The sequence below is a fragment of the Miniopterus natalensis genome, chromosome 11 (assembly GCF_054644295.1).
Source record: "Miniopterus natalensis isolate mMinNat1 chromosome 11, mMinNat1.hap1, whole genome shotgun sequence".
Lineage (NCBI taxonomy): Eukaryota > Metazoa > Chordata > Mammalia > Chiroptera > Miniopteridae > Miniopterus > Miniopterus natalensis.
The window spans coordinates 75304845-75330943 of NC_142091.1; the positions used below are offsets into that span (position 1 = coordinate 75304845).

At 62.7% G+C, this 26099-nt stretch overlaps 1 protein-coding gene across 3 annotated transcripts; it reads left to right on the forward strand.

The window, feature by feature from the left end:
- The first annotated feature begins 249 nt into the window (after window positions 1–249).
- On the forward strand, window positions 250–25125 carry TPCN2 (two pore segment channel 2). Of its 3 annotated transcripts, none has more exons than XM_087822060.1 (25): window positions 250–381; window positions 2575–2639; window positions 3373–3449; window positions 3812–3989; window positions 5334–5450; window positions 8442–8503; window positions 9012–9084; window positions 11078–11180; window positions 12065–12130; window positions 12480–12544; window positions 13068–13165; window positions 13679–13760; window positions 13969–14055; window positions 16065–16184; window positions 16313–16372; window positions 16744–16872; window positions 17656–17705; window positions 19330–19429; window positions 21138–21209; window positions 22125–22201; window positions 22693–22774; window positions 22860–22942; window positions 23602–23683; window positions 24065–24162; window positions 24804–25125. In XM_087822060.1, exons 1-25 carry the CDS (start codon window positions 282–284, stop codon window positions 24880–24882), a joined length of 2205 nt encoding a protein of 734 aa, XP_087678186.1. In that variant the 5' UTR covers window positions 250–281; the 3' UTR covers window positions 24883–25125. The 3 variants fall into 3 exon arrangements, with proteins under 3 accessions (XP_087678186.1, XP_087678187.1, XP_087678185.1); XM_087822061.1 differs by having other exon boundaries at window positions 255–381; window positions 8397–8503; window positions 21081–21209; XM_087822059.1 differs by having other exon boundaries at window positions 255–381; window positions 8397–8503.
- The last annotated feature ends 974 nt before the right edge of the window (window positions 25126–26099 follow it).

A 26099-nucleotide genomic window follows, 5' to 3' on the forward strand; every position in this document is an offset into this window, starting at 1 on the left:
GGATCCCGCATTTCCCCCCCCCCCCCCGCCCCGGGCGCTAGAGAGTCCCCAGGGCCCCTCCCAGGTGGAAGGAAGCGGAGCCCGGCTCTTTGAGGGGCGGGGCTTCCAGGGGCCCCCGCCCACACGCGCGCGAGCTCCGTCCTCATTGGCCGGTAGCGAAGGACGCTCCCTACGTCACAGTGCGGTTCGGGCTCCGCCCGAGCTCGGGGCGCCCGGACACCGCGCCTGCGCAGTGGAGCTCGGCGCTCCCCCCGGAGCAGCGGCGGGGTCCCGGCGGCCCCATGGCGGAGTCCGAGCCCCTTCTGAGCCGCGCCCGCGGCCGCAGCGGGCGCGACTGCCCCGCGGGCTCCCCCGCCTGCCGCAGCGTCCACGTCGGCCCCGGTGAGCGGCGGCCTGGGCGGGGCCGGGGCCGGGCCGGGGGTGGTGCGCGGGGTCCCCGCGGGCGCGCCCCCGCCGCCGAGGCCCAGCCCCTCCCCGAGCGCGGGGCGCTGCGCTGGGACCCCCGCCGGGCGCGGAGCGGGGACGCCGGCGGCGGGTCAGCGGCTGCGGGGCCCGCGTGGCCGGGACCAGCCGGGCGGAGGGGGCGTCGCGGCTTCGCGCAGCCCCGGCTCCGGGGTCCCGGGGCGCCCCCCTCGGAGTGCCCGGCGGGGACCGGACCACGTCCTGCCCGTGGGTCGCCGCGGGGACCCCCAGCAGGCAGCAGTTCCATCCCCCCAGCACCCTGGTTCTTTCTGGGGAAACAGGCACAGAGAGGGGCGTCCCCCTACCCAAGGTCACACAGCCAAGAAGTGGCCCAGGTGGGATTCGAGCCCAGCGCAGGGCGACTTGCGAGTCCCTTTGCTCTCCCTCCTGGTTCCTGGTCCCAGGAGGCTCCCTGGGGCGGGTCCCCTTGGGTTTGGGGTAGGGTAGACCCCGGCAGCTTCCTCCCTTTGCCCTCTGCAGCTCCCTCCCGGCCTTCCTGTTTGCCCCGAATGCCCAGGGAGGGAGGAGGGCTGGGAGGTTGGAGTCCATCCGTCCCTGAAGGGCCTCGGCCTCATTTTACAGAGGAGGAAACTGAGACCCAGACGGCCTCTGGGACCTGTCCAAGGTCATAGCTCTGGGATCTGGTGCTGCCGGGGCCACTGTCCCTCTCTCGGCTCACCCTCTTCTGTCCAGGGGGGGTGTCCTGTGGTGTGTGCCCATCCGTGGAATATCAGTGGCCGGTCTTGAAAAGGAGAGATGACTAAACTTAAGAGGCCGAGGTGGCCGCCTGACTGCCCATCTCAGAGACTGCCCCTGGAAAGTTCTCCATCCAGCCCCTGCCAGGCCCCGCAGAGCCCTGGGCAGGGACATATGATGGCATTTGGGGGGCACGGACTTCGTGTCTGGAGGTCTGGGTGACTTTCTGGATGTGTGATGTCAGCAGGTTGCCTAACCTTTCTGAGTCTCGATAAAAGGGGTGTAGCTATAGGTGCTGCCCTGAGGGGCATTGAGGAATGAGGGAGCCCAGGGAATGCCCACTGCACAGGGCCGGCCAGCCTGGGAGCTGTGGGAGGGGAACCGCCATCAGTGCAGGTCCCGGCACTGAGATGGGATGCGGTGCTGGATTCCCTGTTGTCCTCAGTGCTCTATTCCACCTCGACACTCCTTCCTGCTGTGGCCAGGAGTGCCAGGGGTGCTGACAGGTGATTGCCACCCAGGGCGATGAGACCCTGGACCCCCAAGGTGGAAGACAGTCCTCCTGGGAGGGCTCACAGCCTGGGCAAGGGCATGGAGGCCTTGGAGAGCTTGGCCTTGGTGGAGCCAAGTTCAGGGTGCGTGGCATGGAGGGCACAGGGTGGAGGAAACAACAGGAGAGGAGGCCCAGTTCCAGGCTTGAGGGGAGCCTTTCTCCTGGAGCTGCGGGGACCCACAGGAAGCTGTGGTGTGCTCAGGAGGGTTTATGACAGAGCCCTCTGGCTGCTGTGGGCTGTGAAAGGGAGGCTGGCATTGGGCTGCAGAGCCTGGCAGGATGGGCCTTCCTGAGATTTGGTGCCCCAAAGGAGGGCCGAGGGCCAGGTGAGCTCAGGTGGCCACACCCAGAATTTTACAGACTAGCAACCAAAAGCCAGGAGAGAGTGTTGGGTAAGCCCTGGACAGTTCCCAGAGTGCCCACTACTCTTGGCCGGTGATGGCTTGCCAGGGCCTGGGCCTGGGCCTGGGCCTGTGCACCTTCAGCTGCACCCCCATCCTGGGCCTGGAGCGAGCCTGGTCCCCGACTGCCTGTCGCTTTTTGTCTGAGAAGCTGTATCCTTTGATCTCTCCATGCCCAGATTCTGTTTCTTTCCCTGGGACTTGGTCATGTGGGGTGGGAGCCAGAGTACTTTGCACACGTTGAAAAGCCACTTTACCTGTTTGGACCCTGCCTGTCACGTGGGGCACAGCGCTGAGCGGGGTTGCCTTCTGGGCAGGTGCAGACCCGCAGCAGGGTGACAGACACCTGGTTCCTGAGCCTTAGGACAGAACGAGGCCAATTCTTTCCTTCACCTCAGTCATCCCGCAGCAGCAAGTGCCATGTGACCCTTCTTCACCCAACATCTTTGTTCTTTCTCCCAGGTGCCACGGCTGTGCGGGACCTGTGCTTTGAGCAGGCCGTGATCTTTATCGAAGACGCGATCCAGGTGGGCAGTGCCTGCTCCCGGTGGCTGGGCCTGGGCTTGTCTGGGGCTGTGAGGACTGGGTGATGGCTGCCCCGATGGCCCCTTGAATCCTCGCCGTCCTGGGGCCAAGGCCAGGGTTGGTAGGCCCTTGTAACCATTGATGGCCCAGCCTCTGGACATGGCCTCCCTAAAAGTGGGCCCTGGGATTTCTTCTTCTGAGACCCCAGTCATTTGCTTTATTGACTTGCCACATGCAGGAGACCTCTCGCCTGCCACCCCATCCTAGGTCCTGTGACAGATGCCCAGAGATAGCAGGACCATCCCCCACCTACAAATGACGCGCAGGCTCAAACAGGGAGATAGAGTATGGAAGTGAGCAGTGCCCCACCTGTAGGCTAGGGGCATCCTGGGGGTGACGAAGTTGAAGTGGGGACAGGGTGTGGGCCTTGCACAGGGGAGAGAGCCCTGCAGGCGCACAAGGCACAGCTGTGCATTCAGAAAACCAGTGTCCCTTCGGTGGACCTACTTGGCCTGGGAGGCTGGCCCGGGGGCACTCTCCATCTGCCTGGCAAACCTGACAGCTGGGCATGATGTGGCCTTGCTGGGTCATGGTGGAGCACTTGCCCGCATGCTGAGTTGAAGCTCACCCTGCGATCCACAGCCCGTTTCCCGGCCTTGGGCCTGCATGTGGCCGGCTGTGCTGTGCTGGCTGTGACCCCCACTGATGCTCCCCTCTGTGACCCTTCACTTCCAGTATCGCTCCATCAACCACCGCATGGACGCCAGGTCGATGTGGCTGTACCGATGGTACTACTCGGCCGCGTGGCAGTGGTGAGACCGCACACGTGTGGGGTGGGGGGTTCCCAAAGCCCTGCTGGGCGGGGGAGGCTGGTCTCGGTCCAGGCAGGCTCCTGTCCCCGAGTGGAGAAGGTGCTGTCTGCCCTCCTCATTGGAAAGGAGCCGGCCTGTAGACAGAGGGGCTGCTCGGTGGGGGTTCCTTTCCAGAACACTCCGGTCCCTGTTGCAATTGTTTTGACGCGATTAGTTAAGTTATCTGACCACATAGGAGTGGCCGCAGAGCAGGAAGTGTGGTTCTACCCGGCAGGGACCCGGGGGCTCTGCTTGCCCAGGGGGATTTTGGCCCAGAGTGTGGCTGGTTCTCATGTTCTAACTGTTTCCTGTCCCCGCTCCAGGAGTTTGAGCTTCATCATTTTCTTGATCCTGTCCTTGGCTTTTATCGAGACGCCCTCTTCGTTCACCAGCACCTCTGATATCCGTTACCGCGAGGAGCCCTGGAACCCGCCCTGTGGCCTCACGGAGAGCATGGAGGCCCTCTGCCTGCTGGGCTTCGCCGCCGACCTCTCCGTGAAGGTGAGGGGACGCTGGCAGGGGCGGAGGCCGGACCGGCGCCCCGCCCGCCTGCTGCTTTTCTGATTTATTTATTACTTGTTTTTCATTCCCACCTGAGGATTTTTTAAAAAATTGATTTGAGAGAGAGAGGAAGGGGGGGAGAGAGAGAGACATGGATGTGAGAGAACCATCCATCAGTTGCTTCCTGTACGCACCCCGACCGGAACCTGACACCTTTGTGCTGGATCACGCTCCAACCAGCCGAGCCACCCGGCCGGGCTCTGATTTATTTTTAACGCCTTTTCTTCTATCTGCCTTTCCTCCTGTGCACTCTAACGCCCTGAACGGAGACCTCAGTTTCTTAGAGAATTCTGGGCCTCAGAGCAGAGGCTGTGTCCCTCGCAGAGTGAAAACCGAGGCTCGGTGAAGCCATCAAGGGTCACAGCCTTGCAGGCCTGTGGGACTGGCTGAGGGTCTGGCTGTGGGGAGAGATCCCCGCTCACCCTCCCGCCCCGAAAGTAGAGAAACACTGTTACTTCTGTCCAACGAGGATCCAGAGCTCTGGTCTGGGTCCGCAGTGCGGCCCCTCCCTGCCCCCCGCCCCGGGCTCCGGGTCACGAGGTGCCTCTGGCGTGATGGGCAGTCCTGAGGGAAGGGCGGGTCAGCTCTGGGTGCTGACCAAGAGTGGCGTGGGTGCGTGTGTGACTGAGGGCCCTGGGCAGCGTCTTATTTCTTCTTTTCTGCCCATTATGTGGTTAGGAGGGCTCGGGGGTTTTAAAACTGGAACTGAAACTGTGAGAAGTGCTCATTAGCATTTTTTGAATGGTCAGGATGGTTGGGAAATTTCAAAGGTGACAGAGTGCACACTTACATCTGCACCCCATGACCTCTGAAGGCCCCAGTGATGGTGGGAAATGGCAGTTAGGTGAGGGCAGAACTGGGGACAGCCTCAGGCCACCTTGCTGGGAGGTGAAGCCGAGGAGGCCCCCCCCCCCCCCCCCCCCGCCAGTATGTTCTGTTTCTGAGTCTTTCCTACAATGAGTCCTGGGCCTTTGCATTTTGCTGCACAAGCTGAATTGGTGGTTGGACGGGCAGAGCGGGCAGGGACCGTGTTACCAATGAGGAAACCAGCACCCGAGCTGCTAAGTGCCAAGCTCAAGGTCACTAGCTGCCTGAGGTCACTAGTGCCCAGGGTCACTAGGGGGCTGGGAGGGAGCTCAGCTTCCTGCTCCTCGGGTCGTGTGGAGACCATGCTGCTTGCTGAGGTGCTCTGTGCTCTGACCGCTGACGGCCTCGGCTGGCTGCAGGGCTGGCGTCTGTGTGGTCGTCTGCCCTCCCGATGCTCACCCCCGGTCTTGCTTGCAGAGCTACCTGGTTGGGTGGTCCCAGTTCCGGAGGAGCCTCTGGCTGCTGGCCTACCTTGTGGTGCTGGTTGCGTCTCTCATGGACTGGATTGTGTCGCTGAGTCTCGTCTGCCAGGAGGTAGGTGGGGAGGTGGCTCTGAGGCGGGAGCGGGGAGCTCTGGGCAGGCCACAAGGTATACCTGCCCAGGTGAATGGTGGGCAGGGGTCCTGAGGTCCTGCAACCATCCAGTTCACTCACCGAGCTCTGCCCACCCTGCAGAGCTGTCGGTCACCCATTGCCGGGGAATCCTGTTCCCACCTGCAATGACCCTGAGGCCTGGGGAAGGCACGAGGACCTGGGAGCATGTTCCAGGACTCCCGATTCCTGCCCCACTCCTTTAAGCTGATTCCTTGACTGCCTGGGTCCCCCATGAAAGCACCACTCCAGCACCTCACCCCAGCCCCACCCCCGGGGCTCTGTGACCCAGACAGTAGAAAACCCGGGTGAGCAGGTGGCCCCGTCGGTCTGACTGCAGCCTCTTGGGTTCCCTTCAGAACACCCAGGAGCACTGCCTGCCCTGTGATTCGGTAGAACAGAGCTGGGAAAAGTTGGTTTGGGGACATCTGTGTCCATCAGGGCTGGTCAGGGACAATGGCCCAGACGCCCACCAGGTGCTTTTTGGAGGGAATTTAATGTAGGGACTTAAGCAGGCGTTGAGTAACCGAAAGAGTAGAAAGGGGACCCAGCGGAACTCAGAGAACTGCAGGAAGCACCCTCCCCCCAGGCTCCCAGAGCTGGGACCTGCCCTCTGACCTCTGGGGACGGGGCACTGCCCGGCAGGTGCTGGTGCTGCCCAGAGGCTTGGTGAGGTGGGTTCTGGGAGCACCGACAACGGGGAGGCTGGCAGCCCTGGGCACTGAAGGAACAGCAGGTGAGCAGAAAGGCCCCATGCCCCTCCTCCTGCCTCCGGGCTCCCTCCAGCGCCCCCACGGGCAGAAAGGAGCGGGGAGCAGCTGATGGAGGAGAAACGTCAGTGGCGGGTCCCAGCACCCACACCCCCCCTCCCACTTCCCTGCGGGAGCCCCCACAGCTCACAATTTTCCCTAGTAGGGTGGCGCCCTCCTTCCCACAAAGGAAGTGCCCCCACCCCTCACCCCTACCCCACCACGAAAGGGAACAGAGACCGAGACCAGCCCAGCCTCTGGCTCCATTTCTGAGTGACAGTCACTGCATCCATCTTATCGGCCACTCAGTCATTGTCACTTCAAGCCTAAATTGTGAGCCCCCCCCCCCCGTCCTCATGTGATATCAGGAGGAGGCAGATTGGGTAATACGCACAAAGATGTGTCTATGTTGTTGCTGGTCGTGGGTCCTAACAGAAGTTTATAACTTCCTCCTGCTCCCCAGCTTGTCTGGGCTCTTCATCTGGTGGGGAGACCCACATTCATTCCTGAGGAGCCTGAGTCCTTTGGGGTCCTGCCTTTTTTAAAAAATATCACCCCGCGTTGTGGGGGCGACTGGAATATGATGATTAGTGTAATTCATACTAAGGTCTGAGTGACTAATGAGCCACCCGTTACATGAAGGTGTTTTTTGATTTCATGAAGGTTTTTATTGATTTTAGAGAGAGGACGGGAGAGGGAGAGGGAGATAGAAACATCAGTGGTGAGAGAGAAACATCGATTGGTTGCCTCCTGCACGCCCCCCATTGGGAATTGAGCTTGTAACCCGGGCATGTGCCCTGACCAGGAATCGAACCATGACCTCCAGGTTCTTGGGTCAGTGCTCAACCACTGAGCCGCGCTGGCCGGGTGATCCTGCCTTTTTGATTACTGGATTTTTCTGACAGTTTTTCCTACTGGGCGTGCCAGGGGGATCCCTGACACAGATGTCCCTGCCCCTCTGGGCAGCAGCACCCCAGTCTGTCCCTGGAAAGGGAACCGTTTACCCCGCCGGCAGCCGGCCCCTTTCATGAACAGTTATGGTGCCTCCCAGGTGGAAGTGTCCCCTCTAGAAACGACATTTCCTGACCGCAGGCCCGGAGTTGGGGTTGGGGGGTAGGGAGTAGAGGTGTTGCAATACCTTTTCGCCCTGCGTTGCTGGGCCTTCTGAGGATGTGGGGCCCTCCCACAGGGCAGCTGCTTTGGGCAACGGGCCACGGTGAGGTGGGCGAGAGCCGTGAGCTCTGCCCTGGTCTGAAGGGGTGTTGGTCCTGAGGCTTGGATGGGGGTCCTGGGAGAGGCCTCTGCGCAGGGCAGGCGGAGCCACAGCCCGCACACCTGTCCTTCCAGAGTGGACAGATCAGTGCCCTGCACGGAGAAGGGCCGGTGCAGTCACCCACCCACCAGGGGCCGCATGGGCGCGGGCCTGGGCTCTGCGTCTGGCAGGGCGGGTCCTCAGTAGTGGCCTCTGTCCCTGCCCCTGTGGCCACTTTGTGTGTGGCCTCCTGGAGATGGGAGCGAGGTGGCCACCTTGGGCTCCGAGGCCTGGAGGTCACCACGGGTAGGTCCAGCTCCCTGGACAGGGGGACTGATTGGCTGGGATGACACATGGGATAAGTGAAGGGCGAGTGTCGTTTTTGCAGCGGAAGGTGTGCTGATGGTGGAGGAAGGAGAAGGGAGCCTGAGGGAGTCCTTGGGAGGGGGCAGGGGGACCCTTTGGTTCTGACACGTGGGATGAGGGGAAGGAGAGGACGTGTGTGCATGTGGGTGCGTGTGTATAGTGTGTGCGCCTGCATGTGTGCGCACGGGGAGGGTGCAGACTTCCCATGCAGCTTGCTTCTCTGAGGGAGGGTGAGGCCAGAGCAGAAAAAAGGGGGGGGGAAAGAGGGGCATAGCATAGCCCCCAGAAGGTGGGACAGCTCCCACTGCCAGAGCCCAGTGCAGGCTGCTCTCTGGGAGGGACAAGTGTCTGCCGGGCTGGGGGTCCGGGACAGCGGGACGGCTGAGTCTAAGCCAGGGCTGTGACCGGGAGCCCAAGGGGGCTCGCAGCGCAGGGGCTCTGCCGTTGGCCCACCTGCCCTGGCAGGTGTGAGGTGTGGGGACCCTGAGGGCCGGCCGGCGCTCAGTGTCCCCTCTCTCCCAGCCGCTGCGGCTCCGCAGGCTGCTGCGGCCGTTCTTCCTGCTGCAGAACTCCTCCATGATGAAGAAGATGCTCAAGTGCATCCGCTGGTCGCTGCCCGAGATGGCCAGGTGGGCCGTGCCGCTCGCAGGCTGGGCGGGCACCTGGGGAGCCCCCCGGGTGCTTTGTCCCTCTGGCTCCCTCCCCATCTTCTGCGCTCTCACCCTTGGTCCTGGCAGCCCCTCAGTGGCCCTGTGCAGCTGAGGGCTGCCGAGTCCTGTGGGTGCCCCCCTGTCCCCACTTGTCCTCCTGCCCCTCAGTCCCCTACCCTGTGGCTCACGTGGCTGACCCCTTACTGCCCAGCCCCAGGTGGATGGCAGCAGGTTTTCGCCTCAGGGTCCCTGGGGTCCTTGGACCGCCCGGGATGTGCCCCTGGGTTGTAGATTGTCTCTGCCAAAGAAAGAGGCTCGGTTAGGGCAGGACCCCACGCCGGGTGCTTGGCAGGCTGTGGGGCGGAGGAGGGGACCTGCCCCAGGGGCCGGCTGCAGGGAGCTCCCTGGGCGGCCAGGCCCCTGCACCCCCATCCTGCTTGGCCTGTGGGGTCTGCCCAGTGCTGAGCGCCCGCGTCTGTCCTTCCAGCGTCGGGCTGCTGCTGGCGCTGCACCTGTGCGTCTTCACCATGTTCGGGATGCTGCTCTTCACGGGCGAGAAGGTACCCACCTCAGCCGCTCCGCCCCGCGCGGGTGATGGACGGGCGGGCCCTCTGTTAGTCCACCTCGTGGGAACTCCGCTGGGTAGTTCCTGGGCTGACGGAGAGGAGGACCCCTGCCCACCTCACAGCAGGGCCCGTGGTGGCCCACCTGCCATCCAATCCAGGTGTCTGTCTTCAAATGGCCGTGGTGTCCCACTGCTCCCCTTCAGGGCACCGTCTGCCGGGCCTCCTGGGCTCGGGTAGCTCTGCCTCTGCTTGGCTCCCCCCCAGGCACTGGCTGGGCTTTCTCTGTACCCCTCCTAGACGGGCCCCTCAGATTGACACTTGGAGTCATCTGGATGGCCCACCACCTGTCCCCGTCGCAGCACCTGCCTGCCTGTCTGTCTAGCAGATGCTTCTCACCACAGCCCTCTTCTCCAGCGTGGGCTTTGCCCTCCCCTCCTGCGTCCCCTCCCCTCCAGCCCCTCACTGCTTCTGGCCCCAGGCAGCTTGTTGCTTTGTGGAGGTGCCTGCCACCGGTCACTCGGCCGGCCGTCAGCGCCTGCCTTGGCCCCCACCCCACCCTGCACATCTGTGGTCCATCTGTCCTCACTTCCTGGCCAGGGTCGCTGCCCTCCTCAGCGCTGGAGCTGTCCTATGTTTTTGTTTTCTTTTTTAAAAATATGTCTTTATTCAGAGAGAGGAAGGGGGAGGGAGAGAGAGAAACATCAATGATGAGAGAGTCATTGATCGGCTGCCTCCTGCACGCCCCCGACTGGGGATCGAGCCCACAGCCCGGGCACGTGCCCTGACCAGGAATCAAACTGTGACCTCCTGGATCCTAGATTGATGCTCAACTGCTGAGCCACGCGGGCTGGGCTGTCCTGCGTTTCTGTCCTGGGAACCTGGCCAGGGCTGGACTTTCTTAGATGGTGACAGTGTCTGGGGGTTGGTGCTGTGCTGCCCACGAGAGAAGGGTGAGGACTGTGCCTTCTCCCCCGGGTGGGAAGAGCCGCTGTGTGTGTATCTGGGTGGGACCAGCTGACTCTCAGGCTCCAGGAACCGTCCAGTGGCGTCTCCCTTGCTGCTGTCTCCCGGACCCCAGGACACGTGGGGTGGCCTCTGACCTGGGAACATGAGTGTCCCGAGGTGCCCAGAAGGATTGGCTCCTTTGCTGGTTTTGTTTTCTGCCCACGGAGGGGCCTGGGCTCAGGAGAGTGGCTGCGTGGCTGTGGGTAGAGGGCTGTGTGTGTTGGTCGTGGCGTGGGTCCGGCTTCCTTCCGTAGTTCAGGAGAGAGGGTGACAGTGGCCTGCCTCTGTGGGTTCCTTGTCCCCAGCCCCCTCAGGCCCTCTCCAGCCTAACCCAGAGCACAGGTCAGGAATGGGTGGGATCCTCACTGCGGAGAGAGTGAGGGAGCCCAGGCACGGTGCCTCCTGTCCGTGGCTGTGCGAAGCCACAGCTGTGAGCGCCACACATGTCTGAGTCCAGTGAGTCCCACACAGACTCTAGGGCAGGTGAGGCCCCTGAGGGGGGAGAGTGGGGACCGTCCCAGTAAGGCCGCTGCAGTTCCAGCTCCTCTCTGTCCTCTTTGGAAGCCTGGTGGGGGCCCTGAAGCATGGCCTCCGCTCCTCCCGCCCGGCTGGCCTCAGCTTTCTCTGAAAGCTCTCCGGTTGGCACCTGCGTGTGGTCTCCTGGATGCTGAGCCCTGACGCTGTCAGCTGGGCCGCCCCAGAGCTTTCTGCACGGTTCCAAGCAGGCCTGGTGTCGGTGCGGGTGTGTGGCTTCCCTGGGCGCTGGCTCTCGGGCCTGGAGGCCTTGAGTTCGGTCCCGTCTAGCCTCGAGTTCAGAGCCTGCTGGGAAACGGGGAGATGCGGGGGGGCGGGGGTCAGCGGCTGAGCCCACGGTGGGCGTCCCCACCTGGCTAGGCCAGGCCTGGAGCTCTGGCAGCCTGCGGCCCTAGCTGGTGGGAAGCAGGCCTGCTTGGCTCCTCAGAGCCGCCCCATCTGCTCCCAGCAGGGCGACGGGCAGGACAGGGAGAGGCTGACCTACTTCCGAAACCTGCCGGAGGCCCTGACCTCACTCCTGGTGCTGCTGACGACGGCCAACAACCCCGATGGTGGGTGAGCGGGGCTGGGCGGGCGCTGCGGCGAGCCAGCGGGTGGGGGAGGTTGGTCCCTGCTGGCCGAGGGCGCTGCGCAGCAGGTGGACATGCAGGGTGGCCTTGCACCCCCCTTCCTTTCTCGTTTTTCTTTCCCCCCTTTCCCGGTTTTCCCTGTTTTCTGCTTTTTTCTTTTCATTTATTTTCTCGCTCCCTCCTTCTAGCTCTGTTCCCTGTTTCCTCTTTGCCTGTCTCTCCTGACTCCTCTGAGAAGCTAAAAACTGTTCCCTACGAGGTGACGCATGGTGGGGTGTTCAGGGGGCCCCCCGGTAGCCTCCTCTGGGGCCCAACCGTTTTCCCAGCTGTGGGGTGCGGCCCAGCGGCCATACGGGTGAGGCCTGGGGTCTTCGGTGACCATGGTGCTCCCTTCGGGTTGCCAAGGGGCTTGTATGTGCTCCGGCTCGGCTGCAGCCTGGCGTCCTGGGCTGGTTTTTTCACCTTGGGCTCGGGATGGTCACCAGACTTAGAGACCTTCCTAGGAGGGGAGCCTTTGGCTGCTGTCCCGAGAGCTGTGCAGCCGGACCCTGAGCGCTGTTCCCACACGTCCCGAGAGTCCTAGCGGGTCACCCAGGGAGAGCCAGACTTTCATTCTGTGTATGTGAGGGGGCCGCAGGGAGGCAGATTCAGCTCAGCATAAGGGCTGAGCATCCTCGAAAGGTAGTGAGCTCCCCGTCACCAGGAGTGTGTCAGCAGAGGCGTGAGGGTCGGAGTTTGGACCAGCAGGCCTCCCAGCTTGCCCAAAGCAGAGCCCTCTCTGCGGAGAAGGCGGAGGGTGTGGTCACGGCGGGAACGGGGCCAGAGCCGGGCTGTGAGCGAGTTTGTTTCTCCAACCCCTTCCTCAGTCATGGTTCCCGCGTATTCCAAGAACCGGGCCTACGCCATCTTCTTCATCGTCTTTACCCTGATCGGTGAGTCCCGGCGGGTCTGCAGGGGTCCTGGGGTGAGAGTGTCCCCTGACAGGATCCCAAACGGTCAGGGGTGGGTGTGCTGCCCGACCCTGTGACCACCTCAGTGAGGCCCCCTCCCTCACTTGGACAACTGTCCCCAGCGCCCAGGGCTGGGGATCAGGACAGGGAGGCGGGGGGGGGGGGGTGAGGTGCCCAGGCCCCACCCCCTGCTCGAGGTTGTCCGGGCCCCTTTTGCTGGTTCCCCCGGGGTTTGCTGTGCCGTGTGATCCTCTGCGCCTTTGGGCGCCGCCCCAGCCCTAGGCCCCCAGAGCCGCTGCTCCCCACTGACCGGGGCGTTTTCTTCCCGAAGGAAGCTTATTCCTGATGAACCTGCTGACGGCCATCATCTACAATCAGTTCCGGGGCTACCTGCTGGTGAGCCAGGCTGCTGCGCCCCCAGGCCCCCGCGCTGAGGCCTCCCGAGCCCCTGGTGTGCGAGGGCCGCCAGGCCCCGTGGGGTCCACTGTGCTCTCTGCACTGCTCTCTGTCTCCCTCTTGTGGACGAGCTGGAGCTGTGTCACATCCTGCGCCCTCCTGGTCCCCACCTGTCAGATACCGTCCCCAGGGCCACCCAGGCCCTTCCTTTGCCCCCTCCTCTGAGGGAAGGTACCAAAGATTGCAGCTCCAGGGCAGCTGACCCCAAGCCCTCTGTGGGAGAGCTGGGGACCCCAGACACGGGGGGGGGGGGGGACACAGGCCTTGGTGAAGGAGGCAGCCGGGGGCCGTCGGCTCCTTCCTGCAGAATCCATCCTTGGCGTCTGAGGGCTCCTTTGATGCCGACAGGGTGAGGGGCGGCTCCCAGGCTGTGGGTGCAGGGCGCCCTCAGAGGCTGCCGGGGCCCAGGGGCTGTGCTGTCCCGGGTGGGCTGAGCAGCCACTCAGAGGCCCCCTCCTTGCAGAAATCTGTCCAGGCCTCACTGTTCCGGAAGAGGCTGGGGACCCGGGCGGCCTACGAGGTCCTCTCCAGCACAGCAGGGGGAGAGGCGCCCTCTCGGGGGTGAGTGCCGGGCTCCCTGGGAGGTGGGGCTGCTGCTGTGGGGGCTGCGGTGTTCATTAGTTGGTTAGGGTGCGTCCTTCGAGCGCCAGGGCTCCCCTCGTTCCTGCCTCTGAGTTAGCACATTCATCCTCATGACCCCGAGTGCCTGGGCTGCGAGGGGCCCAGTGGCTCTGCCTGCACACCCACCGTGCCCTTCCCTTCCCACCCCACACCCCTGTGCCCTAAGTTGGGTGTCGGGAACAGAGGGACCTACCTAGGCCATGTCTCCACTGAGCCCTGGTTTGGAGGCATTGTTAGCATGTAAGGCTCCAGTCGGGCTGCTCCTGAGCGCCCTGCTCCTGGCTGACAGTGTCTCCAGGATTTTAGAGATGGGATGGCTGTGCCTCCTCCGCCATCGGCTTCTCCTTTGGAGGCCTCGCCATCACCCAGGTCTGCACAGTTCAGGCCAGAGGTCAGGTGCCCCTGTCACTGAGCTACTGGGCTCACTGGGGCGTGGGTGTCTTTTTTCCACAGAGTTGGGGTGAAGGCCCAGGACCTCCTGCAGGTGCTTCGGAAAGTCCAGGTGGACAGCACCCGCAAGCAGGCCGTCATGGAGGTATTAGCCCCCCGGCCTCCCAGCCTGTGCTTCTGGGCCCTGCCCGGTGGTCATGTGGGCCAGCAGCCCCTTTTCAGGGCAGGGGCGTCATTTCAGAGTAGCCAGGGCTGGGCCAGCCCGGGGAGGGAGGTGGCTCCCCCTTCCCCTCTGGGCTCTCCTTGTCCTGGGCCCTGGCTGGCCCACTGACCAGTGCCTCCCTGCTCTGCAGAAGGTGCGTTCCTATGGTGACGGCCTGCTCTCAGCTGACGAGTTCCAGAAACTTTTCAACGAGTTTGACAAGAGTCTGACTAAAGAGGTAACTGGGGCCAGGCGAGAGCCCCCTGCCCAGGCCAGGGCTTCCCAGGGTTAGTGGGGAAGTTAGCGGTGTCTGAGGGGTTGCCCACCTGGGTGCCTTAGTGACCAGCACCAGGACTGGCCTGCCTAGGATTCTGGCCCCGAGATGGTCATGGGAGCTGAGATGGTTGGCTGTTGGAAGCTGGGGAGGTTGGGATGAACTCATGAAATCTGCAGAGGCACCTTCCAGGTGGTTTTCTCTGTCTCCATACAAACCCTCACTCTCTTCCCCTGTGCCCTTCCTTGGGAGGCTCTGAGTTTGTCTGACCCCTTGGTCTTTTATCCCGACGCTGATTGTAAGGCCACCGGGTAGGCCTTGGTGTCCAGCTCAGTGCCGTGTCCAGAAGGACCCCTCCCGCCTGCGTTTTATGTAGTGGGTTTCTGGGGTGTGGGCGGCGTTGTGGCGAGACAGCCGAGGCTCTCAGGCAGTTTGGGGGCTAGGGCAAGGCCTGCTGCTCCAGCTGCTCGGCCCCGAGAAAACGGGGATGTGGGCAGAGTCCGGCTGGACTCCGCACAGCTGTGTCATTGTCCACTCAGCTCAGTTGCTGTGACAGATGCCACAGCCTTCCCACTGTGGCCCACGGGATGTTCCGTCTTCCCCAGCACCCTGGGACTACAGAACTGTGGTGTGAGGTCGGAGTTTGGGTCCTAGAGGTCCGCGGAGCTGTGCTCACCTTGGCTTCATGACACCTGTCCCGCAAAATGCCGATCGCAGGGGCAGGCAGATGCCAGGGTGTGTGGCTGGGACAGAGCCGGCCAGCTTGCCCTCCTGCGTGTCCCCCCCAGTGTCCCCTAGTGAGGAAGCCTGACCCCATGCTCCCCGCCGTGGCAGAGCGGGCGTCGCAGGCAGAATCGGGCCGAGGGGATCGGTTGAGCAGCACGGCCGGTTGGGTCCTGCCCAGAAGAGCCTCTGTCAGTCTGAGTCTCAGTGTGTCCCCTGCAGTTGCAGGAACATATACGCACCTGCAGAAACACTTTTTTTTGACATCTGTGTGAGGTGACGTGACTCTTGCTCTGCAGCGTCCTCCAGGTCCGTCCACGCTCGTGAGAACGTAACGGCCTCCCCGAAACGGTGGCCGCGGAGAGCCCCGGAGATGGGACTGTTGTCAGGAGCTGTGGGCGTTTCATTTTTTTTTTTTTTTCCGGTTAATTCTCACCCGAGGACATTTTTTTTCCATTGATTTTCAGAGGGGGTGGCAGGAAGGGAGGGGGAGAGAGAGAAACATCGACGTGAGAGACACACCGATTGGTTGCCTCCTGCACTCGCCCAGCTTGGGGCCGGGGATTAAACCTGCAGCCCAGGTACGTGCCCTTGACCTGGAATCGAACCCGAGACCCTTTGGTGTGAGGGCCGACGCTCCAGCCACTGAGCCCCACCAGCCGGGGCTGGGCGTTGCCTTGGCTTGCCTGTGAATGAAGTAGCCTGTGCAGTCGGTGGCCGGGGTGCGGGATGGCGCGGGCGCGGGCCCTCGCGCTCCTCACGGCTGTCCTGCACACCCGGGCACCCGGGGGGCTCCGTTTGCGGTCCCTCCAAGCCCCGCGGAGGTGGGCCTGCGCCCCTGCGTCCCCCATCCCGTTACTGCCGAACTGTTCCCATCGCTCCCGCTCCCGCCCGTCTCCGGCCTTCTTTTGTGCTGCGCTGTTTTCAGTCGTCAGCATGTAACTTACGCACGCTTTCCATGTAACGCTTCACGTTGTGGTCAGCGCTTTGCCCGCACCTGAGGGCTGCGGAGTGTTTCCTCTCGGTTTCCTTGCGGGTCGGGGCTGTTCAGGCCGCCCCTCTGCTGCTGTCATAAGACCTTCGTGCGTGAAGCCCTTTCTGGGTTTGAGGTGGTTCCTTGGGGGGTACCCTGGGGCAGGAGGTCAGCTGGGGGAACGTGGGGCCTTGGCATACGGGCGCACGGGCCTTGCCGGGCTCCCCGTGGCCGCAGCTGTTGCTGGCCGCGTCTCTGAGCGTGCGCGTCCCTCTAGCACCCGCCGCCTCCGGAGTACCGGTCCCCGTTTCTGCGGACTGCCCAGCTCCTCTTCGGCCACCGCTGCTTTGACTACCTGGGGAACTTCATTGTCCTCGCGAACCTCGTGTCCATTTGTGTGAGTGCGGATGTGCCCTGAAGGGGCCCCGGAGGTGCCCGCCCCCTGCCAGCCTCCCAGCAGCGCCCCCAGCCTTGCGCGAGGCCCGGCGCTGGGCCCGCTGGCGAGCACCTCCCTCTGCTCTGCAGGTGTTCCTGGTGCTGGACGCCGATATCCTGCCCCAAAACCGCGACGACTTCATCCTGGGGGTGAGCTCTGAGGCCGCTCAGCAGTCCGGCCTCTGCTGGGCTGACGGAGGAGAATGTGGGGCTCCAGGTCTGCTGGGAGGCAGGGCTGTTCCAGGGCCGAGTGACCAGCTCTGTCACGGGGTCCCCAGAGTTGGGGGTAACAGGTTGTGGGAGGGGAGGCTGGCCGAGGCTGGTGCAGGGCAGGGAGCCAGGGGCAGAGGCCCCCGCGAGTGCGGGGTAGTCAGCTTGCGGGGTGGACGGCGGAGGGAGGGTCCTGTAGAGAAAAAGACCCAAGGGGGCAGTGAGGGCTCAGTGGACCGGGCGGCCCGCGGGTGAGGTTGGAGGCCAGTGGCGCTGGGACTGAACACTGGGTACCTGTTGGCCCCGTTCAGGTCCTCAACTGTGTCTTTGTCCTGTACTACCTGGCGGAGATGCTGCTCAAGGTGTTCGCACTGGGCCTGCTGGGGTACCTGTCCTATCCCAGCAACCTGTTCGACGGCATCCTCACTGTCATCCTGCTGGTAAGGCCTGAGGCCCAGCCGCCATTCTGGGTGGGTGGTGCGCCCTTGCACTGGCTTTGCGCTGTGTTCCATGTCAGGCGGCCCGAGGACCTGAGGGCGCAGGACGGGGCTCTGGCCTCGAGGGCCTGGCTTTCCCCAGCGAGCTGCTTGGCGGGTGGCCGATGGGGGTACAGGAGTTTCTGCAGTGTCTGAGCGTGGTAGGGTCCCCGCCTCTCCTGACCCCTGCAGGAGGCCTGGGTGGAACCTGCATCCCTCATCGGCCACCCCAGCCCCGGGCACAGCCTCTAAGGCCACTAAGGACAGTGAGACCTTGACGTGGGTGGAGGGCTGGCAGGAGGGGTGTCTCAGACACCTAAGTGCCCTGGGGGCGTGTCCCATCTCTTCTCCAGAGCCAGCGGGTGGGGGTGGGGGCTGTGCCCGTGAGTGACAGCAGCGGTCAGTGTGACATGTGACATGAGAGTTGCGGGCCCCTCGGGACAGGAACAGAGATCATTCGAGAAAGGCCTTCAGCCCGTCTTTGACCAAGTAGCTCCTCCTGCGCCCAGGACTACGCCAGCCTTTCGCTTGTCCCTCGAGTGTGGCCCCGATTCCTAAGACCAGAGTGTCTTTCTCAGCCTCAGGAAGTCCCGGCATTTGGAACCAACCTGTGGGGACAAGAACTGAGCTCTCGTTTCTCCCCGAAGCCCCTTGTGGGGAGAACACACTAGGCAGCTTTATAACCCACTGAAACGCCGCCAGGTTAGCGTTGCTGTAGCGATGCCTCCTTCTCTTTTGCAATTAAAGGTTTTGGAGATCTCAACTCTGGCTGTGTACCGATTCCCACACCCAGGCTGGTATGTGACTGAAGGACCGAGGGCGGCTACAGCAACCACGCCCAGCTGGCGCCCCGGGAAGGGTGTCCCCCGCCCCCGCCCGCAGCCGGGCCTGCTCACTCACTCGCTTGCTCGGGCTGCTGGGGCTCAGGGGCGAGACCCCGTGGCTAGGAAAGCGGGCTGATCGGGACTCTGCCCCCGCCCTCTGAGGGCCTCTCTGATATTCCTAACTCGCCTTCAGGGTGTAATTCCCCGAGTGTGGCAGGACGCTCTCAGTTAGGGTGCCCCCACGGTGCAGGGGGCCCAGCCCCCAGGATGGTGGACATGTGGCCCAGGTGAACTGGGGGTGGAGCAGAGGCCCCAGCTCAGGGCTGGTGACCTGTGGGCACTGGAGTGGAGCTGCATCCCTCTCTGGCTTGGAAGCCAGAGACTTTAGGCCCCCTGTAAGGTGACGGGAGGGCCTGGGGCTTGCCGCTCTCACGCTGCTGTTTGAGCCCCAACACCCCTGGCTCTGGGCACACAGAGGGGCAGATATTGGGGCAAGGGCCCCAGGGCAGCTTGCCTTGCAGCTTGTAGCAGCCACAGGTCTTGCTGCCCAGATCACAGCTGCCCCAGCTAGTTCACGTGCCGGCCTGGGGCCCTCAGGCAGCCCCGGTCTGTGGGTGTCTGTGTTGGACCAAGCAGCTGGGAATAGCTCGAGGTCGGGAGTGCGCCTCAAGGACTTGCTGTTTAGGGTCAGCCGTGTGGCAGCTGCTGGGAAGGGTTTGTCTCGGGAAGACAGGTGGGGCTGGCACTGTCCTTGGTGGCCGAGGTGCTGGGTCTGCTGTGAGCACATGCTGGTCGGTGGGTGATGCTGCTCGGCTGGCCGGGCTTCTGCAGGACCAGCTCTCCTATGTGTAAACTGCACTTTTGTCTGAGAATTGTGGGGCTGACATTCTGGGTGAGGAATGGGTTTAAATTTAAATAGAAATGAGAGCATGGCGAGGCCATGAGGGACAGCAAGGGATGGATGGGGGTTGGGGCAGGTTTAGAGGGCAGAGATCAGGGGATGGGACATGCGGTTAAGGGTCGGGGTAAGTTCAGGGGTTGGTGGACAAGGGAAAGGATCAGGGATCAGGAGACAGGAGTCAGGAGATGGGATTGGAGGAAGGGGTCAGGGTTCAGGAGATACTCGGTTAGGGGTTAGGGTAGAGTCGGGACAGGGTCATATCAGGAGACAGTCAAGGGACGGGGTCAGGTGATAGGACAAGGTCAGGGAGCAGGAGATAGGGTCAAAGGAAGGGGAAGGGGCTGGGGGTAGGATATGTGAATATGGGTTAGGGGGTGAGTGATGGAGTCGGGCCAAGCCTCCCAGTTTTGCTGGGACCTGGGCTGGGCATCCAGGGTCCGCCACCTTGGTGGTGTCCGTGTAAGACGAGGGGCCAGCTGGCCCACCGCCACGTGGGGCCGTGCTGGGACGGTCTGTGCCCACTCTGCCCGGGCGTTGGGCGCGGGCCTCCAGGCTCTGCGCCTTGGTCACGGCGGGGTCTCCAGCTGGAGTCGGCGCTCCCCGCTCTCCGTGTCTGCCCTCCTCTGCCCTTCACCGTGTGCGCACTGCCTCCCCGTGGCCGCGTCTGGGCCCCTGCCGACCCCTCTGCCTCTGCAGGAAGCCGGAGGTGCAGGGCCTGCTGTCGCTGTGGGACATGGTCCGCCTGGCGAACATGCTGATCGTGTTTCGGTTCCTGCGCATCATCCCCAGCATGAAGGTCTGTGGGGCCCCCCCCGCCCCCTCACGTCCCCGCTGTCCGCTCCGCTGCTCCTTGTTCCAGGGAGCGGGCGAGCCTGGGCGGGGACCAGACCCTGCGGTGCCCCCCTGCACCCGGCTGGGTGGGGAGGGCACCAGGCGAGCGCTGTCGGACGGGGTGAAGCCCTAGGCAGTTGTTGGGGGAACTTTCAGCTCCTCAGGCCCTTGGCATGTGCAAGGGGCAGGATGGAGCCCTTGGGACATAGTGTTCCCGTGTCCTGAGGTGTCTGAAGGGCCTTTGGTTGGGCTCCTTAGTGGCTCCTGGTAACGAGGGCAGAGTAGGCTTGACTGTAGCGCTCACACCTCCAGGACCGTCTTCGAGCCTCGATTTCTCTGATGTTCCCACCATGGTGACATCACCCTTTGGGGAACCAGGAGTGACATCACCCTGAGGGGAGGGGCCCAGCCCTGCCCAGCACGAGGCAGAGTTCACTACTCCCTTGGTTTCTCTAGGAACTTTTTAGAAGAGACCTCGAGAACACCAGGCCCCTTCCTGGGTGCCAGGCCCGTCCCCTGGGCACACCTCTGCTTGCCGCCGAGCTGTCATTTGTCCCATCTGAGGGCAGCTCAGGGTCCTAGGTGCAGGTGGTGCTACTGCCCCGAAGCCTCTGCATGTCACACTGTGCACGTGTGATCATATATACACATGTGAACACATGCATAAGCATGAGTCATACATATGTACACGTGATCACAATCCACATGATTACACACCTGTAATAAGTTACACATATAGACAGCATATAGCTACACACATAGAAGTACATACATGTAATAACACGTGTAATCAAACACACATCATTACAGAGATAATTACATACATGCACACACCCAGCAATGCATGTGCATGTAACTAACAACCATACATAACACACACATGTAGTCACATGTACACAGTGTACACACACAACTATGCGTACACACACAAACTGCACATACACACCTCTCAATTGTGCACACACGCCTGTGTATATACACAGCCATATATGCAGTTATGTATACACGTGTGCACGTGTGCACATGTGCACACACAAATACATATGTACAGCTACATGTGTATAGACACAGTTTTATAAATGCACATGTACACATACATGCAGTCACATGCACAGAATCACATAAGCACATACACACATGTACATATAGACACACAGTTATATGCACACCTGCACACACATACAGGTTTCCACCTGCTGGCAGCTATGATGTTCTAATGCATCAGGTGGGGAACGGGCCTCAGGCATGTGGGTTGGGAGCAGCCCTGTGGCCGGGGTTCCTGGCTGCATCTCTGAGGCCCCCGCTTGCAGACCTGGGAGCCTCCAGCCCAGAGAGGCTGACCTGGCCGCAGGGCTGGAGGGCAGTGTGGTCTGTCCTGCATGGGGCTTCACCACGGGGACTTGGAACTCAGACCCAAGGCTGGGTGGACGCGGTGTCTGGATGTGTGGGGGTGAGTGAGTGTGTATGGGGGTGTGTGTGTACAGCTGTGTGTATGTACTGCCCTGTGTACAGGTGTGTTTGGTTTTGTGGGTGTGTAGGGGTGGCTGTGGGGTGTGTGTACAGGTGTGTGTGTTGGTGCTAATTCACCTGCCTTTCAAAGGGCGGGTGGTGGGCAGGGTCAGCACCACCTCAGTGAGACCAGGAGGAACCGGCTCTGCTCTCTCCGTCCTCAGCTGATGGCTGTGGTGGCCAGCACCATCCTGGGCATCATCAGAAACATGCGGGCTTTCGGCGGGATCCTGGTGGTGAGTCCAGCTGCCTGAGCGGGTTGGGGGGGACACTCACCGGGAGCTGGGCACCAGGGACCCCAGATGAGGTTGTGGCCAGCTCTTCTTTCTCAGGGGGCTTTCAGGAACTCGGAAAGGTGATTCCTCCCCACCCCCACCCTAGGGCCCATCTGCCCCTGAGGTGCTGTCTGCTCCGCCCACGGCCCAGCCTGGTCAGGGGTGTGAGTAGGTGGGACCCAGGTGCTGCTTCAGGCACAGGAGACTCTGTGACAATGACGAGGATGATGCCGCTGGTGGCCTTTGTCCTTTATTCTGAATGACACCATGGGAGGTGGGAGCCACCTGGGAGGGGAGCCCTGGTGCCCTGGGCTTGTCACTGGGGCTAGAAATAGAATCTTGCATCAGGCACTGCCCCCCACCCAGACCCCTATTTGCACATCGGGGGAAACTGAGGCCAGAAGGGGCTATGTTAGCCCAGGATGTGAGCCCCTCTCCTGGCCCCCTGGCAGTTAGGAACCAGCCCAGCGCAGCCCCCCTCCGAGGCTGCCCTGTGCTTCTGGGTCGCCCCCTGGTGGACACGGGAAGCATGGTGGGCCTTCCTCCTGGGGAGGCCTGGCCTTCCCCACCCTTCCTGGGACCAGCTTCTGGCCCTGTCGTCAGCGGAGCCCTTGTCCCTCTGCCTGCCACCCCTGTCCTGCAGGAGGGCACACAGCCTCGGCTGCCTTGGCCTCTCCAGGCCACAGTTTATCTTTGGGGCTCCCCCAGCAGTGGCTCCTCCCTCCTCTCCTCTGTGTTGTCCTGTGCCTCTGGGGCCGTTCGGTGGCCAGGAAGGGGTGCCTGGGGGTAGAGCCCCAGGGTTCCCGGGGGTGGGCAGCAGCGCCAGGCGGCCCCTCGCAGGGCGGGCTGAGCTGGGCTGCCCGCCGGTGCCCGCAGGTGGTCTACTACGTGTTCGCCATCGTGGGCATCAACCTGTTCCGGGGCGTCATCGTGATTCCTCCTGGAAACCGCAGGTGAGGCGGGGCCTGCAGGTGCCGATGGAGCGCCGGGGGGGGGGGGACAGCTGTGAGGTCTCGGCAGCCCTGTGGGTCAGCTCCCCAGGCCGGGCCCCCTGCTCTTTCCCTTTCTTCCTTGCTGCCCCCTCCCCGTGCTCCCCCGCCCCTCTGAGACGCCCTGGCCTAGGTCTGTGCTGAGTGTCCCCAGGTCTGCCCAGCGCAGCCCTCCCGCTCGCCTGCGGCCCTGTGCTGGCAGAGGGGGCGAGTGCAGTGCCGCCCTGGAGCTCGGAGGCTCCCCGCTGGCATGGTCTGGGAGTAGTTTCCCCGGTGCCCCCAGCTCTCCCCTCCCCGCTGCCCTCACGGGGCCTCTGGAGGTCGGAGGTCGGGCATTTCTTCTTTTGCCTGTTTCTCTGGGGCCCCAGAGGCTCCCTCTGAGGCGATGTGGGGGCACCCGGCGCACCTGGTGTGCCCGTCCCAGCCCCGCCCCTGACCCAGCGCTGTGTCCCCAGCCTGGCCCCTGACAACTGTTCGGCACCCTGCGGCAGCTACGAGCAGCTGGAGTACTGGGCCAACAACTTTGATGACTTTGCGGTGAGCCCCTTTCCTTGCTCCCTGGGACCCCTGCCCCCTGCCCCTGGCCCCCCGCACCCTCCTGGACCGTGTCCGCTGCCCGCAGGCCGCCCTGATCACGCTGTGGAACGTGATGGTCGTGAACAATTGGCAGGTGTTCCTGGACGCCTATCAGCGCTACTCCAGCCCGTGAGTGACCCAGGCCCGGGCTCTCTGCCCTTCTGTCCTTTACTCCTGCCGTGACTCTGGGTCACACCTCCTGCCACGGCTGGGGGTGTGTGGGAGGTACAGAGGCCCCGGGAACTCCTTGGGGGTGATCCTTGCATACCTGGGGGAGAGCAGGGAGGGTAGCTGAGTGGAGGGGAGGGGAGCCTGGGGGGCATAGCTGAGTGGAGGGGAGTCTAGGGGCTTAGCTGAGTGGAGGGGAGTCTGGGGGGGTAGCTGAGTGGAGGGGAGGGGAGTCTGGGGGGGTAGCTGAGTGGAGGGGAGGGGAGTCTGGGGGGGTAGCTGAGTGGAGGGGAGGGGAGTCTGGGGGGCTAGTTGAGTGGAGGGGAGGGGAGCCTGAGGGGTAGCTGAGTGGAGGAGTTTAGCTGGAGCTCACCCCAGCCTGGGCATGGTCTTGGTTCCAGCCCTGGCTGCTCCTCTTGCTGGCCCAGCTGCCTTGGGCATCCTGTTGACTGTTTCTAGGCTTCAGTTTGGTTGTCTCTAAAATGGGGACACCGTCACGGGATTACCAGGGAGGACATTGCGAGAGCTGTCACGGCCTTGCAGGGGGGTCTGCATTTCTTGGATGATCTTGCTGTGCTCATGGTTGGGCCCTGGGTGAGCCTCCTCCGTGTCTCCCGCAGGTGGTCGAAGATCTATTTTGTGCTGTGGTGGCTGGTGTCGTCTGTCATCTGGGTCAACCTGTTTCTGGCTCTGATTCTGGAGGTACGGAGACTCCCGCCCGCCTGCCTGGACCTAGGTGGGAGAGTCTGCGCCAGGTTTGGGCGTTTCCTGAGCCCAGGCTCTGTCTTTCCCTAGGGGCTCGGCCAGCTTGCCTGGCTGCCAGGAGGGCCTAGGGACACCCCTGACGTTTGGCCTGTGTGTGTCCTTGGGCCCCCAGCCCAGGACTGGAGGCGGTTGGAGGAGGGCTGTGGGAGAGTGGCTCGGGCATGTCGCTCTTGCAGGAGATGGTGGCCTTGCTGGCCCTGGACCTGAGCTTTCCCTCTCCCTGCATTGGATACCAGGCTGGGGTAGTGTGGGAGCGAGGCTGGTTTCATGCAGAGCTGATACCCACGGGCCTCCTTCCATCCCTCTCCCTCCTACCAGAACTTTCTTCACAAGTGGGACCGCCGAGGCAACCTGCAGTCCCTCTCCGGGGACCTGGGGGCCACCCACGAGACAACCACTGTGGATCTCTTGTTCAGGTGTGTGAACGGGAAGGGCCTGTGCTCACCCCTGGGCGAGGAGGGAGGGAGAGGCAGGGAGGCGATGGGCAGGCGTCTTTTGTAACAGTGACATTCCCCACAAGCCTGGGGCACCTGGCCTCCCTCCTGCGGAGCTCGAGCTGGGGTGTGGGTCCAGGGTCAGGGTCCGTTGCTTCCACTGCCCTTGCCACCTGAACTCTGTCCTGTTCTCCATCGAGCGTGTTTAAGGAAACATCCTGCAGGTCCTGGTAGTCCTCGGGTGCTTCTGTTGGTGGATGTGGGCAGGTGGCCCCAGGAAACCTACCTCTTTGCTCTCTGTGGAAACTGTTTCTCCCCTGATACAGGAAGGGGATGGTTCCGATCCAGGCGCCTGGCCTCCCTCATGGGCATTGGCTGCCTTGTCACAGCTGTTTTCTGTCCAGTGCCAGCGTCCCCCCTCGGCTTTTAAGAGCTTCATACAAACATCCTGAAAATGGCTGAGCCTGGTCCCCAGTCCTTGCCATGTGTCTCTGTGCACGTGTCCCTGAGGTTCTCCTACCTGGAGCGTGGACAGGGCTTGCCCCGAGCTCTTTCTGAGCGGCCCAGGCAGGGCCTTTGTCTGTGCTCCAGAGCCCCTGTGTACCTTCTCCCCGACTCCGCAGGGAGGTCCTGGAGGAGCCCACAGAGGAGGAGCTGATGGCGAAGCTGCAACACCATCCCCACCTGCAGCTGTGCAGGTGACATCAGGTGCCTTCTTGGCTGGGGCGGTGACAGCAGTGTGGCCTGGGGACCGAAGCGGGTCCTGGGGAGAGGCAGCTGCGGCTGGAGGAGAGACATTCCCTTGGACAGAGCCACTCCGCCCACCGAGGCTGTCACAGAGCTGAGGCCCCTGTGTCTGCGAGCGGAACCACGGCAGCTTCTGTCTGCAGCGTCTCAGCGCGGCCGGTGCTCTGGCAACATCCACGCCACACCACGCCGTGCCACGCCGCGCCACGCCGCGCCACGCCGCGCCACGCCACACCACGCCGCGCCGCGCCACTTTCTTACGTGAGCTGCTGTTACTTGTCTAAGTACGGAAAGAGGGCGACTCTAAAGGGACCTTTTGAGACGGTCTGAAAAGCAGGAGGCAGTGGCTTCCCCTCTGCCCTGTGACTTCCATGGTGCCTTTGCTGCCGGCGGCCTTCAGGGACCAGAGGCCCCCGCGGGGCCCGCACAGGCCAGCCGGCAGCCCTCCGGGCCACTGAGTGGGATCCCGGTGGTTTTACACCAAGTGAGTCTTGACTGTTTTATTCCTGTCTGGCTTGTAGGAACGTGATTGGGTGTGTTTCCTTACGGGTCAGAATGCCAATTATCAGTGAGTCTTGTAAGAAATGAGGTTGTCGTCCTTCCGCTGACACAGCTCGGCCTGCGCCTCGGGACTGGGCTGCCAGAGGGGTGTTTAGGTCCTGTGCTGACAAGGTGCGTCCTGGCCTGGGCTGTTCCCCCGAGGCCAGGGCACTTTTTCCTAATTTGCACAGAGGCTTGTATAAGCCAGTGGTGGCCCTACTCTGTGTCCTCGGTGTGGCAGAGGGTGCCGGGGGCGGGGGTGAGCAGTGTGGCAGGCCACGTGGCCACTTGATCCACCACAGATCTAGACGATAAGTGTTTTCTCACGTGAACTGCCAGCTCAGCGATTGGCGGTAGCTCCTGGGGACTGGAATCTGCATGGAAATGAACGCTGGGGTGCGTTAGTGATGTCTGCTGTGGGCCCTGCGGGGGCCATGAGGACGCAGGTGCTGGCCGCGTCCTGGGAAGGGGTCTCAGGTTCTTCTGTTTAAAATATCACAAACCCTAGTGCTCGGGGTTTGGAAACCCTGGTGGTGTTTTTTGTGTCCATACATGTTGTACTTTCTGATCCTGGAGTTGATCTGAAATCCTGGACGTTTACCTGACATCCCTCAGGCTTGGGGACCTTTGGG

Coding starts and splice junctions, on each gene's coding strand:
- TPCN2 (XM_087822061.1), top strand. CDS start 282: ATGGCGGAGTCCGAGCCCCTTCTGAGCCGCGCCCGCGGCCGCAGCGGG. Junction 9,085..11,077: donor TGCTCTTCACGGGCGAGAAG/GTACCCACCTCA, acceptor ATCTGCTCCCAG/CAGGGCGACGGGCAGGACAG. Junction 12,131..12,479: donor CATCGTCTTTACCCTGATCG/GTGAGTCCCGGC, acceptor TTCTTCCCGAAG/GAAGCTTATTCCTGATGAAC.